General features: G+C 56.5%; 2 protein-coding genes across 3 annotated transcripts in view; both read left to right on the forward strand.

Annotated features, from left to right (window-relative positions):
• Nucleotides 1-7,248, forward strand: part of SEZ6 (seizure related 6 homolog) — a 46,924-nt gene extending 39,676 nt beyond the window's left edge. Inside the window, exons 7-18 of the mRNA XM_049861324.1 lie at nucleotides 1,502-1,670; nucleotides 1,802-1,968; nucleotides 2,920-3,114; nucleotides 3,351-3,489; nucleotides 3,584-3,780; nucleotides 4,387-4,581; nucleotides 5,635-5,826; nucleotides 5,933-6,130; nucleotides 6,411-6,449; nucleotides 6,700-6,817; nucleotides 6,914-7,016; nucleotides 7,194-7,248. Of these exons, the coding sequence (XP_049717281.1) occupies nucleotides 1,502-1,670; nucleotides 1,802-1,968; nucleotides 2,920-3,114; nucleotides 3,351-3,489; nucleotides 3,584-3,780; nucleotides 4,387-4,581; nucleotides 5,635-5,826; nucleotides 5,933-6,130; nucleotides 6,411-6,449; nucleotides 6,700-6,817; nucleotides 6,914-7,016; nucleotides 7,194-7,223 (1,742 nt within the window). The 3' untranslated portion in view covers nucleotides 7,224-7,248. The remainder of the gene's footprint in view (nucleotides 1-1,501; nucleotides 1,671-1,801; nucleotides 1,969-2,919; nucleotides 3,115-3,350; nucleotides 3,490-3,583; nucleotides 3,781-4,386; nucleotides 4,582-5,634; nucleotides 5,827-5,932; nucleotides 6,131-6,410; nucleotides 6,450-6,699; nucleotides 6,818-6,913; nucleotides 7,017-7,193) is intronic.
• A 4,520-nt stretch (nucleotides 7,249-11,768) lies between these two features.
• The window catches only part of PHF12 (PHD finger protein 12), a 39,971-nt gene continuing 38,471 nt past the window's right edge, over nucleotides 11,769-13,268 (forward strand). The window contains exons 1-2 of one of the 2 annotated variants that reach the window (XM_049859595.1): nucleotides 11,769-11,972; nucleotides 12,606-12,787. In XM_049859595.1, coding sequence (XP_049715552.1) covers nucleotides 11,907-11,972; nucleotides 12,606-12,787 — 248 coding nt within the window. In that variant the 5' untranslated portion in view covers nucleotides 11,769-11,906. The other variant, XM_049859594.1, reaches the window with a different exon arrangement.

Below are 13,268 nucleotides of genomic sequence, written 5' to 3' on the forward strand. Positions count from 1 at the left end.
TTCTCCAGAAGCTCCCCATCTAGTGGGAAGACTGGTGAGAAGCTCAACGAAGACAGTGCAGTGCAGAAAGTGCTGTGATGGGGCAAAGATGGTGGCGGGGGCCAGGGGCGGGGATCCAAGGGAGGGAGAGCCAATCCAAAGTGAGGGAGGGTGCAAGGAAGGTCAAAGGAATGTTAGCTAGGAGAAGTGGGGTGGATTCCTGGAACAGCATATGCAAGGTGTGGAGGCATGAAACGGCCTGACACAGTGAGGACAGAGTGAGCTGTGCCTGAAGGAACAAGGATGTGGGGAGAGGAGGCTGAAGCTGAGTAGAGAAGTTGCCTTCACAGTGGGCCTTGAATATCATACTGAGTTTGGACTCTATCCTGAGGGTAATAGGGAACCACTGAGGAATTTTAAGCAAAGGGTGGAGCATAATCAAATTTGAAGGGCAGTTCCATTCTGAGGCCAAGAAGAAAGGTATCTCTGCCCTTTCTGCAGAGAAGAAACTTATCCCTCCACCCCCAAGAACTTCACTGGGTTAAAAGATTCTGTCACCTAAAGCATTTAGAGACAAAGCGCTGTGTATCAGTCATGGCAGCCTGGACTCTGAAAGCCGGAAGGGCCCTGAGCTTTGTGTCCAGGAGAGGAAAGTGCAGCCTGGAACCAGCCACGCTCCTCCTGCCTGAGGCCCTTCTCTGACCACTTAATGGCAGGAGTTCATGGCCAAGTCAGCCAGCAATCCTCACTGATGGGGACAGGTGAGCTGTTCAGAAAAGAAAGAGGTCAGCCCAGGGATGACAGTGGTAGTGATGCCTGGGGAGCTATTTCACAAAGAGTTTCAAGCCACCAGCTAGCACAGCCATGTCTGCTAAGGGCACCAGATTTGGGAGTGGACAGCATGCATACCAGGTGTTTGTCATCCTTGATCTAGCCCTACCCCCCTTTTACATTCACTCACACTTTTATTCAACAAACACCAACACCAACTCTACTTGACCTAAAAAGACCTGGCCCCTGCCCCAGGGGGTCCTAGTTAAGGGGCATACCCAAGCATGTAACTGGTTTTAGGAAAATGGCATGATGTAGAGATAGATGACGTACCCAAGAAGGTTGGGGTCAAAGGTAAGAGGCTTTAATAGTCTGCCTGGGGAGATCATGGAAGGCTTCCTGTAGAAGTCAGCAGAAAGGGGAAGTGACTTACCCAGGGCCACACAGCCAAGCAGTGGCAGATCCACCTGCAGTCAAGAAAGCTGTACATGAATAGTCCAGAGGTGTGAAAGGTTTGGAGGTAGGGTTCTGGTGTGAATCCAGGCTGTCTGGAGCTGCTGGGTCACAGGGATAAAGGCCTGACCTTTGGGACCATGAAGGCAAGGATAGCAGAGAGCCAAAGGTCGCTGGTGCCCCATGCAGAGGGCACAGAGCTGGGATGGAAAGGAAGGGTTTGTTAGGGCCCAGAGCAGTGAGGTTACCTCGGATCCGGTCAGAGTACTGGCCTAGTATCCTGGTCCCTGTCTTGCAGCTGCCTGCGGTGGGGTGATTCGCAATGCCACCACTGGCCGCGTTGTCTCCCCGGGCTTCCCGGGCAACTACAGCAACAACCTTACCTGCCACTGGCTACTTGAGGCTCCCGAGGGCCAGCGGCTGCACCTGCACTTTGAGAAGGTTTCCCTGGCAGAGGATGATGACAGGTGAGGGGCTGTGACAGCCGGATAGGAGTGCTTGCCTGGTAATACCCTGCTGGAGGGGTGGTACCCAGGCCTGGGGCCACAGCCTACCAGGGTCAGGGACCAGTCACCCAGCTGCCACTCTCCTGGTCCAGGCTCATCATTCGCAATGGTGACAATGTGGAGGCCCCACCCGTGTACGACTCCTATGAGGTGGAATACCTGCCCATTGAGGGCCTCCTCAGCTCTGGCCGACACTTCTTTGTGGAGCTCAGTACCGACAGCAATGGGGCAGCTGCAGGCATGGCCCTGCGCTATGAGGGTGAGCCCACTGGGCCTGACTGGGGGTTGTCAGGGGCTGGAGGGGACTGGAGGGATGAGGGGATGGGGGATCCTGGGCCTAGGGTCTCTTCTCTCACACCCCCTTCTTCTCTTCCTCTATTCCATCACCCCTTCCAACTCTGCCCCTGCCCACCTTGTACTTAGACCTTTTTCCCTGCCCCTCCCCCCTGGTCCAAGACAATGAATTCTCCAGAGTTTGAAGGGCAGAGAAGGCTTCAACTCTTAGGCAGGAATTGCTGTAAGAGATGTTCTAGAATCACTCATGTATGCATGTGCTCATTCATTCAAAAAAGCATTTATTGTGCACCTACCGTGTATTAGGCATCCTTGGGTGGTTGGTGGTGTAGTGGTTAAGAGCTACAACTGCTAACCAAAAGGTTGGCGGTTCGAATCCACCAAGCACTCCTTGGAAACCCTATGGGGCAGTTCTACTCTGTCCTTTAGGGTCGCTTTGAGTCAGAATTGACTTGATGGCAAGGGGTTTGTTTTTTTTAAATGGGGTGGCACAAACAACTAAGCGCTTACCTGCTAATTGAAACATTGGCAGTTCAAGTCCCCCCAGAGGTGCCTTAGGAGAAAGGCCTAGTGATCTACTTCAGAAAAATCAGCCATTTGGAAACTCTACAGAGCATAGTTCTACTCTGACACACATGGGGCAGCCATGAGTCAGAATTGACTCAATGGCGACTGGACTGACTGAGCTGTGTACTGAACACAAAACTAGACACTGGCAATACAACAGTGGTCAAGATGGTCTCTTGAGCACAATTGGGATGGGTGCCCTGGGCTGGCTGTGTCTCTTGCTCCAAGCCAGGACATAAATTTGCCCATCAGTACTCGGGAAGAGAAAGGCCCTGGGGAGCAGGAGGATGCCTGCCCTCTTTGTCTGCCCCAGTTGAGGCTAAGCTGGGCTGGGCCCTATGGTTTACAGCTTTCCAGCAGGGCCATTGTTATGAGCCTTTCGTCAAATATGGCAACTTCAGCAGCAGTGCACCCTCCTACCCTGTGGGTACCACTGTGGAGTTCAGCTGTGACCCTGGCTACACCCTGGAGCAGGGCTCCATCATCATCGAATGTATTGACCCCCATGAGCCCCAGTGGAATGAGACAGAGCCAGCCTGCCGAGGTCAGTAGTCACCAGTGGATGGGCCTGTGGGGGCAGGGAGCAGGGTGGGCACCAGGGAGCCAGCCACAGAGCCTGGGAGCACAGAAGCCCTGTAACACTTGTGATTCAAGCTTCCCTCGGAGGGGGCAGGCTACCAGCCATGGGCGAGCACTCCTGCGGGCAGGTCACAACCCCAGGACATGGTACTGGGGGGAATGTGGAGGAGACGCGCCTCCCAGGCCTCCCCTGCCTTCCAGCCGTGTGCAGCGGGGAGATCACAGACTCAGCTGGCGTGGTACTCTCCCCCAACTGGCCAGAGCCCTATGGCCGTGGGCAGGACTGCATCTGGGGCGTTCATGTGGAGGAGGACAAGCGCGTCATGCTGGACGTCCGAGTGTGAGTGCCCACAGGGCCAGGCCAAGCCAACCTTCCTGCCCAGCCCGTCCTGCGGCCTCCTAGCCTGGCCTGCACTGACAGTCCTCCTCCACAGGCTGCGCATCGGCCCTGGTGACGTGCTTACCTTCTATGACGGGGATGACCTGACAGCCCGGGTCCTGGGCCAGTACTCAGGGCCCCGTGGCCACTTCAAGCTCTTTACCTCCATGGCTGATGTCACTATCCAATTCCAGTCGGACCCCGGGGCCTCAGTGCTGGGCTACCAGCAGGGCTTTGTCATCCACTTCTTTGGTGAGCTTGCCCCTGCCCCACTGTGCTGCCGGGGGCGGGCGTAGGCGGAAAGGGTAGCTGAGAGCAGACCCCACACCATGGACAGTAGTGAGGCCAGAGCAACAAAGAGCCTGAGCGCTCCCATCTGACAAGGGAATGCTTGAAGTGCTTCAGGTACCACATGAAGGAAGCTGGCCCTGCTCTCCATCTTCCCTGAGGGCCCTGTAAGAGAAAAGGAGCCTTCTGTTGCAGCAAGAGGGACTTGGTTTAGACAGCAGGGAGAACTTTATAACAAAAACAGGTTTCTAGGGGTTTCTCATGATCTTTAATAGAAGTGGCAGTTTCCCCCACCTTACCTGGCCCCATCTCTCTGGACTGAGGAACTGGCCACAGTGCTTTTGGAAGAAAGGCCAAAGTCTATATGATTACCTATATGAGACTGAAGGATGTCAGAGACTGCCAAGGAGTGGCCCTTGAGCAGGGAGGAATGTATCACTGAGCATGCGCAGGCCAGGCTAGGCCCAGGATAAGCTGGCAGGAGCCTGACTGCCCTGAGTGAGGTGGGCAAGCACAGCGTCGCCTTGGTGCTAGCTGAGGGCCTGCACCTTGCTGCCCCTGTGCCCCCAGAGGTACCCCGCAACGACACGTGTCCGGAGCTGCCTGAGATCCCCAATGGCTGGAAGAGCCCGTCACAGCCTGAGCTGGTACACGGCACCGTGGTCACTTACCAGTGCTACCCTGGCTACCAGGTGGTGGGATCTAGTGTCCTCATGTGTCAGTGGGACCTAACCTGGAGTGAGGACCTGCCCTTCTGCCAGCGGGGTGAGTGTACCTGTTCCACACGCAGTGGCATCGCTAAAGTTGGAATTACCCAGTATGGTAACTCATGGTGTCACCTCCTCCTATGCTAATTACCACAGTGTTATAGCTAAAACACCAAAAAATTTGACAAATCGGCAACTGTAAAAACACTGGCAGCAGTGAAAAACAACAGCACGCGCTTGTGGGGAAACCCTGGGGGCTCAGTGGTTAAGTACTAGAGGTCGGCAGTTCGAATCCGCCAGGCGCTCCTTGGAAACTCCATGGGGCGGTTCTGCTCTGTCCTATAGGGTAGCTATGAGTCAGAATCGACTCGATGGCTGTAGGTTTGGGTTTTGGGTTTTGCGCTTGTGGCAGTGCAGACAAAACCAGGTGATTCAAAGTGTCATTGTAATTGGGTAGTAATAACAGCTCTGAGTGGAGGGCATTAGAAGATTCAAAGAGTAAATTAGCATAGAGTTTTAGCCTTGTAGGTATATTGATATATGTAAGCTAGGTTTACAAAAAAAAAAAAAAATTTTGTGGTTATAACTACAGGGATGTTTTTATAAAAAATAATAAATTTCTGCTGAAACACTGCACAGAAATTTTATAGACAGTCATTTTGGTGTCACCCTGATAGTGTCACCTGGTGTGGTCTGCAACTCCCGTACCCCCCTAGTGACACCACTGTCTGCATGCTTCCCTGCCCAACACTACCTTTAAGCCTTTCTCCCAGATTCTGAACCAGACTCCAGCTGTTATTACTGGTATCCTTGAAGTTCCTTCGTCTTTCATGTCCTTATTTTCCTTAGCTGTAAAATGGGAATAATATCTTTTCATAGGGTTATCAGCCAAGAACTCCAAATACCCTGTTCCTGGTAGATGTCAATCAGTGTTCATTAACTCTGATGGATGGGATGGGGACAAATTAGGGGACATGCCAGCACAGTGGTAGGGACCGATAAATAGGGGGTGGAGCTATCTAGTAAGAAGTTGGCAGGCTGGAAGAAAGGCGGGGTGAACTGGCTTTTGATGAGTTCTCCTGGGGTTATTTCCCTCCAACTCCCCCCATAGTGACTTCCTGCCATGACCCTGGGGATGTGGAACACAGCCGACGCCTCATATCCAGCCCCAAGTTTCCCGTGGGGGCCACCGTGCAGTATATCTGTGACCAAGGTTTTGTGCTGACGGGTAGCACCATACTCACCTGCCATGACCGCCAGGCTGGCAGCCCCAAGTGGAGTGACCGGGCTCCCAAATGTCTCTGTAAGTGTCATACGGGTAGGAGGGGAAGCCTCTGGGAGGGGATAGAAGATGCAGTCCTTGGAGACTAGAGGCCCAGCACCCTGACTAAGCACTGCCTGCTTTGCAGTGGAACAGTTCAAGCCATGCCATGGCCTCAGTGCCCCTGAGAATGGTGCCCGCAGTCCTGAAAAGCAGCTACACCCAGCGGGGACCACCATCCACTTCTCATGTGCCCCTGGCTATGTGCTCAAGGGCCAGGCCAGCATCAAGTGTGTACCCGGGCACCCCTCACACTGGAGTCACCCCCCACCCACCTGTAGGGCTGGTGAGTGCCCTGCCACCCCCAGGACCCCTGACTGGCCCATAGGGCTGCTCTGACAAAGATGCCCAGTGTTCAAAACCCCCTGCCCATGCCCCCTTCATGTTACCCTTGGTCTCTCCCCAGTCTGCCAGATCCTTCTGACCTGGTGTCACCAGGACAATGCTGGGCTGGGCTCTCCTTGGACAAACCCTTCCCATGATCAGCACACTACCTCCACTCCCTGCCTTAGTGGTTTGGCCCATTGGGCTCACACACTGTCCTTGGCCCTCCCCTCTTGTTCCAGCCTCTCTGGATGGGTTCTACAGCGGCCGCAGCCTGGATGGTGAGCTGCCACTCTTGAGGGCCAGGGAAGTGATCTCCCTGCCCCTGGTTCTCCTAGCTCCTAGGCCCTGGGCTCCCCTAGGAGGGAGGGCAGAGAAAGAGAGAAGTCTGGGACTAGTAGCACAGAACTCCCTTCCTGCTCTCAGCCAGCTAGAGCGAGCTGGTGGCCAGATGCCCCTGGGAAGGGGTAAGGGGGTATGGGCTCCAGGTGACAGGGATCTCTGCCTCAAGCCCACCCTCTGTGCTTTTAGTTGCCAAGGCACCTGCTGCCTCTAGAACCCTGGATGCTGCCCACATTGCAGCTGCCATCTTCTTGCCGCTAGTGGCAATGGTGCTGCTGGTGGGAGGTGTGTACTTCTACTTTTTCAGGTGAGTCTGGCTTCCCTGCCTGCCCGTCATACCCAGGGGCTACTGGGCTCAGCTCTGCACAGTATTCCTGACTCACGGGCTGCTCCGTCCCCACAGGCTCCAGGGGAAAAGCCTCCTGCAGCTGCCCCAGCCCCATCCCCGCCCCTATGACCGCATTACCGTAGAGTCAGCGTTTGACAATCCAACTTATGAAACTGGAGTAAGTACCAGGCCAGCCCTAGCACCCTACCTAGGACTCGATTCTCTGTACCCTTGGGCAGGTACCCCTGAGCGTACTGCCGAGCCCTCTTACTCTCCCTTTTCCATGGGAATATGGATTAAGGCCTGGCAAACCTTATACAAGTTTCCAACTCCCAGCAGTTTCTTTCCTTTGCAGGAGACGAGAGAATATGAAGTCTCCATCTAGGTGAAGGCAGCCCAAGGAAGCCGGCTCAGCCCTGCATCATGGCCCATCAACAGGGCTCTTGGCTTTCGGCTGTCCCACCACCTCCTGTACATACCACCTGGGAAGAGATGCCATCAATCCCTCAAGAAGTTGTGCCCTTCCCCACCTGCAATGCCCACCAGGGCCTATTTCCTTGGTACCACTGCCCACTTAGGGCCCTTCCTTGGGTCCAAGCCAGGGGGCATCTGCTGATGGGCAGAACACAGTTGGAGCACACGCATCAAGGACCAGCACTCTCCTGACCCCGCCTCCTGCCTTGACCCTCCAGCCTGAAATTCACAGGGAAAGCTCAAGCACCTCTCTGCATGTGACCACCAGCCAGCCCTGGCATGTAGGGCCCTGCAGCAGGTTAACATGATGGTGGTGGAAGCTGAACTTGGGCATTCCTCACAGGGCCATAGCCAGTAGCCAAAACTGCTACTCAGGGTAGTCCTGGCATGACCACACTAGCCCCTCGGGGAGGTCTCTAGTTCTTCTCTAGGCCCCAGAATGGACAATTCTGCCTCCTGCCCCTTGCCAGTAGAGGTGATAATTCTAAGGGGTTTTAAGGGGTCCAGGGACCCTATGCCAAGCTCAGGCTAGGCTTCCCTGGGCACTCATGCTCCATACCAAAGCAGGACACCACACTGCTCCCCGGGCAGCCCTATACCCTGAGGAGAGTGAGGCCTTCCCCTGATGTCAAATCTGGCTGTTTCAAACATTCTCTTTCCCATTAGTCCCTCCTGCAACCCCAGCCACTTGCAGGCTGCCCTTTTGGCCACTGTGTTTTGAGAAAGGGTAAGTGGGCAGGCATATTCTGGAGAGGAGCAAAGGACCGAGGACCCAGGCATGGAACAGGGGTCAGAGAAGTGCAGATAGAGGCCCAGGAGCTGGCTGCAGGCTGCTTTGTACATGTAATGTATTATAGGGGGTCTGGGTTCCAGTCAGAGAACAATCTTTTATTTCTGTTGTTTCCTTATTAAAATGGTGTTTTTGAAAAAACTAAGCAATGACCAGGTGGACAGTGCTTTCTTGGAGGAAAGGGAGGTGGGAGATAAATGAGATGTGAACTTCGAAACGAGAAGGCATGCTGGATCCATCAATCAATCATCCACAGATTTTATTTAAAAAAAAAAAAAAAGTTATTTGCAGGTGCTGCTGGGGCAGGGACCACAGTGCCAAAAAGGTCAGAGCAACAGGTGGCAGATGAAATGAGAGGCCCCAGTGACTGGGGCCACAGGGACATGGGAGCCCAGGAACCCAACTACTCATCCACCCCAATGCCACATTTCCTCTGTGCTGGGTCCAGAACTACAGGCTGGCACACTCCCAAGTCCTCCACTAGATTGCTGACAAGGCCCAGAAAGCCTGATGCATCTCTCCTTCCCCTTCTTTCCCAGCAAGCAAAGCTTGGAGAACTGGAATAGGAACCAGAGACTGAATCCCTGAGTGTGAGGCCCTAGTCCGGTGTGGCCTCAGAGAACATGCAGACTGTCAGGACAGGGGCCATGCTTGGCTCCCAAGTCAGGCAAAAGCCCTACCCATGGGCTCCCATGAGAAATGGCTAGGCAGGATCTGCGTAAGTTTGTCAGGTTTGGTCCCTCCCAGCTCCTGTTCCCCTCTTGTCCCCAGCACCTCCTAAGATAGGAATATTTTCCCAGCCTTGGCTCCCCAGCATGCACAGCCATGCTTAAAGGTGTGCCCGGCATGGCTGCTCTCCGGAGAAAGAGAAAGGGGCAGTCAACAGAGAGTTATGGGAACTCAGAAGACAAAATCCCTGAAATAAATAATAGCAGCAACAGGGAGGTCTTTACCACTCATGACTGTCTCCTCAACCTCATCCTCACCCTCATTCCACCCCGGACTCTAGCAGAGGCCACCTTAAAGGAAGCAGAGGTCCAGTCCGTGCAGAGTGCAGTGTCCAGGATAGCCACAAGAGGTCACTTCCAAAGGCATTTGTATCCCACCTGCTCGATCTCCCCAGTCTATCTTGAACAGCCAGGGCTGGAGCTCTCCAAGGTGGCACCAACTCCTGGCACCGCTGGGCGGATCTCATGCTCCAAGTTTCAAGAGGAAGGTGTAGGGAGTGAGTAGTTCCCTGGTACTTGTCAACAAAGCCAAGTCTTATTTCTTTCCTTAGCCCACCTCTTGTTTCTGTTTTCACCTGCAACTGTTGGTGTTGATCAAAGCAAAGCCTTGCTCATTTGGCACGTGCCAATGGCTTATCTGCCCCATGATACGTTCAGGCTGACATAGCAGCACAGCTGGGCACTGGAAAGTAGGAAGGAAGCCAATGAGAGAGGGCACATAAGGTCTCAATTTAGGAGGGCCTGTCACATGGAATACAGCCCCAAGAGAGATGGGGTCTGGCCGCCACCATACAAGCAATCTAGATCAGCCCTCCCTTCTCTGAAGACCACATCTCTGACCCCCAGACACAGATGTCTCTTTTAAGCTGAAGCTGGTAGAGGGCAGACAGCAATTTACATGACACCCCTCTACAACCTTATCATCCTTCTAGGTACCAGGAGGATCATCAGAAAAACAGAAACCTAAGACTGCACATATTGACATCCCCATCCTGTCTAACTCATTCTCGTTACTGTTTCAAAAGAAGAACAGCAACAGCTCCTCAGAGGCAGTTAGCATGGTGTAGTGGACAGTGTCCTGGCCTGGAAACCGAGAAATCTGATTCATTTCCAGTTCTGCCATAAATTCACTATGTGACCTAGGCAAATCACTGCTCCCCTCTGGACGTCTGGAAATGAGGGGGTTAAATCAGATGGTCTCTTGAACCCTTTCTCATCTTACGATTTTGAGGTTAAATTAGAATTTAATAAAAGGGTTTGGTTTTTTTTTTTTTTTTTTGAAGCTTGCCTCAACATCAAAGGTGGGTAGGCGCAGCTTAACAACGCCAACTAAACGCCTAGTGTCAGGCACAATGACGTGATTTCCTTCCCCATTGCTTCATCCACAGTCAGGCTGAGACAACCGGCAATCCCTGCTAGCGATGCCAAGGGGAGTGGCAGGCGCCCAAGAGCGGAGCATGAAGTCCCGCCCAGAATTCGAAGTGGGGACCTCAGACTACAAATCCCAGCATGCAGTACTCTAGTTTCCATAAGTATCCCTTCCCGGCAGGCAAATAGCTCTTCCCCGAATCCATCCCGTCATAGTGTGCAACACACGCACAAGGAACTACGACTCCCACAACCCATCAGACCTATCGCGATTCTTGCTCCCAAGGTGCAACGCGTTCCCCTTCGTCCTTTGGGTCGCTTGCGTATTGCAAACTGGGAATTGAAGTCCGCTCTAGGCAGGTGGCTGGGCGTTGTCGGCATTAGAAACTCCGCTTTTGGCTTCGCCTTGAACAGTTCACAGGGACAGTGTTCAAGAGAGGATAATAACGAGCAGGCAGAGCTCTCCATGGTGCCATCACGACGGAAGGCAGGGATGCTTGGGCTAAGATTTACCTCGAGAGCGGGAGGGCACTGTTAACCGCAGCCGACCAACCCGCTACCAAAAGCGTTTTCGTCGCGGTGGCCTTTTTTTTCTTTACCAATATGGCGGCCTGGTCCAGCCACACCTGACGCTGAAACCAGTCTAGTACAACATCTCTAGGAATATTGCTGCCACCGGCAGCCTACCAACTCCAGTCAAAGCTACACTTGCTTTTTCCTGCTCCTGCCTGAAGACCAAGGGCATGATAGCCTATATCCCATTACCAAAATGGCGAAAGGAGAAGCATTTTTGTGAGGGCCAGTAGATGACAATACGCCTGCGCGAGAGACGGCTGTGTTGTTGTGGGGCGGGAGGGGACGCGCCCCCAACACGCCTGCGCGGGAGCAGAGTGCTTTTGGTCTATACACAAACATCAATGGATGGAGCGTCTACAGGTTCCTGCGGCTGCGCTGTGACCCTTGCGAGCCCTCCTGGGCGCCTGCGCGAGACCTCAAGTCCCGCCCTTTTATCTCAGTGCGCTGGCGCAAGGCGAAAAGGCGGGGCTTCGGGGTGCCTGACGAATGCCAGCGCGGCTGCGCGCTGGGGGGTACCCCCTCTCCGCGGCTGCGCGGGAGCCGGGCCGCCGGCTGTCACTGCGGTTGCGCGCGGCGAGCGGCGATCCCGGGGCGCCTGCGCGGGTGGCTTTGCGGGCGCTCGCGGTAAGTTTGCGCCAAGTGCGCGGCAGCCGGGACGCAGACGGCGGCGGCGGCGAGAGGCGGAGCCCGGGGACCACCCCCCATCACCCTCCCCCCAGTCACCTCACGTACCACAACCTCACCTAACCTCTCACCCCCCCTCCGATCCCCCAACCCCGGGATGGCAGCGCCCGCCAGCCTTCCCGGCCGGACCAGCGGTCGCCAGCGCCGGCTTTAGCTTGTGGGACTAGGCCCCGCCGAGGCCTGACCCCCGGAGCCGGGACCCACCGTGCAGCCAGCCGCCGGGCCGGGGCTGAGGGGCCGCTCCCCCCTCACGGCCCGTGGGGAGGACGCTGCCGTCCCGGGGACTGGGGGCCGGGGGGTGGGGGGGAGCCAGGGCGAGGAAGTCGGGACCCGTGTTGAGAAAAAAGAAGGGGGGCCAGGGTCAGGAGCGCCCCCTCCCCCCGCTTCCCCCCTCCCTCTGGGGCTGGGGGGGCCGGAGCAGAGAGCGCCCAGCCCGGGAGGTGGATGAATGTGGGAGAAAATGGAGACCAAGACGATCGTGTACGACTTGGACACGTCGGGGGGGCTGATGGAGGTAAGAGTGGCCCTCCTCATCCCCTTACCCCAGCGTCGAGAGGGAACCTCCGCCCTACAAAGCCGGCCCTGAGCTCGCAGCGCCTGAGGGCTGCAGGGAGGGGGGGGTCCTTCCTTACCCAGCCTCCCCCTCCCATCTTTGCAATTCGGGGGGCTTGGCTCAGCCTCGGAGGACGTTGCCGCAGTTTCACCTACCCGACGCCCTCGATTCGCTCTCCCGAGACGCCAGCCCACTCCATCTCGTAGCACCGGCGGGCCTCCCCACCCCCTTCTTGTCGGCCCCTTTGTGCTTCCCCTGCACGTCCGGGTACCCGGCTTCGGGCCTCTCCCGAGCCGGGTTTGGAGTCCCCCGCTGTCCATACAAGGAAGTGGCGAGAAGGGAACCGCGCACCCTTGCCCCATCCCCCTATTCTGATCCTCTCCATTTGGAAGAAGCTGTTCTCGTGCTGCAGGAACGCGGTTCGGGTGGGATCCCCCCGGTTCCGGAGCCCAAGAGGTTCTGGGAGCAGCCTGGATGGGAGGAAGAAGGACAAAAGGGGGGAGAGGGGTGGGTGACGGAGAAGCCGCGTCGGGGGGGCGACGAACCGCCCGGGAGCTCCGAGTGTGCACACACGCCGTTTGTATGTGTGTGCAGCAAATCCAGGCTCTGCTGGCTCCCCCCAAGACGGACGAGGCGGAAAAGCGGAGTCGGAAGCCTGAGAAGGAGCCCCGGCGAAGCGGCCGGGCCACCAACCACGACAGCTGCGATAGCTGCAAGGAAGGCGGGGATCTCCTGTGCTGCGACCACTGCCCGGCCGCCTTCCACCTCCAGTGCTGGTAAGGCCTGGGGAGCCCCCTGGAGCCCCTTGGCAGACCCCCGCCCCGTCACCTTCCTCCACCCGCCCGGCCCTGCCTGCCCGCCTGCCTGCCGAAATAACGGGCGCCTGCAGCCGCTAGCTGACTCTGCAGCCGCCGGGGCGAACGCCTCCCCGCCCCCAGGTGTCTCCTCCGAGCTGGCCGTTTTGGGGGGAGGAGCAGCGGTGGGTCCCGACCGGAGGTGGGGGTTGGGAGGAGTGAGGCGAGCCGGTCTGGGATTGGAAGTCGCCGGGGAGCGGGGACCGGGCCGGCGAGCACGGCCGGCGGCGGCGGCGGAGGAAGGGGAGGAGCTCCGGGCCCTGTGCCGCTCGCCTGCCCGCGCGCCCGCCGCCCTCTGGCTCCTGCCGGGCCGGGCTCTCCTCGGGTGGGTGCGCGGGGCCCTCGGGCCGCCCGAGCTGCCTGCGTCCGGACCCGGGCGACCGGGCGTCTGCGGCTCTGGAGG

This window comes from Elephas maximus, chromosome 19 (assembly GCF_024166365.1).
Source record: "Elephas maximus indicus isolate mEleMax1 chromosome 19, mEleMax1 primary haplotype, whole genome shotgun sequence".
NCBI classification, from domain to species: domain Eukaryota; kingdom Metazoa; phylum Chordata; class Mammalia; order Proboscidea; family Elephantidae; genus Elephas; species Elephas maximus.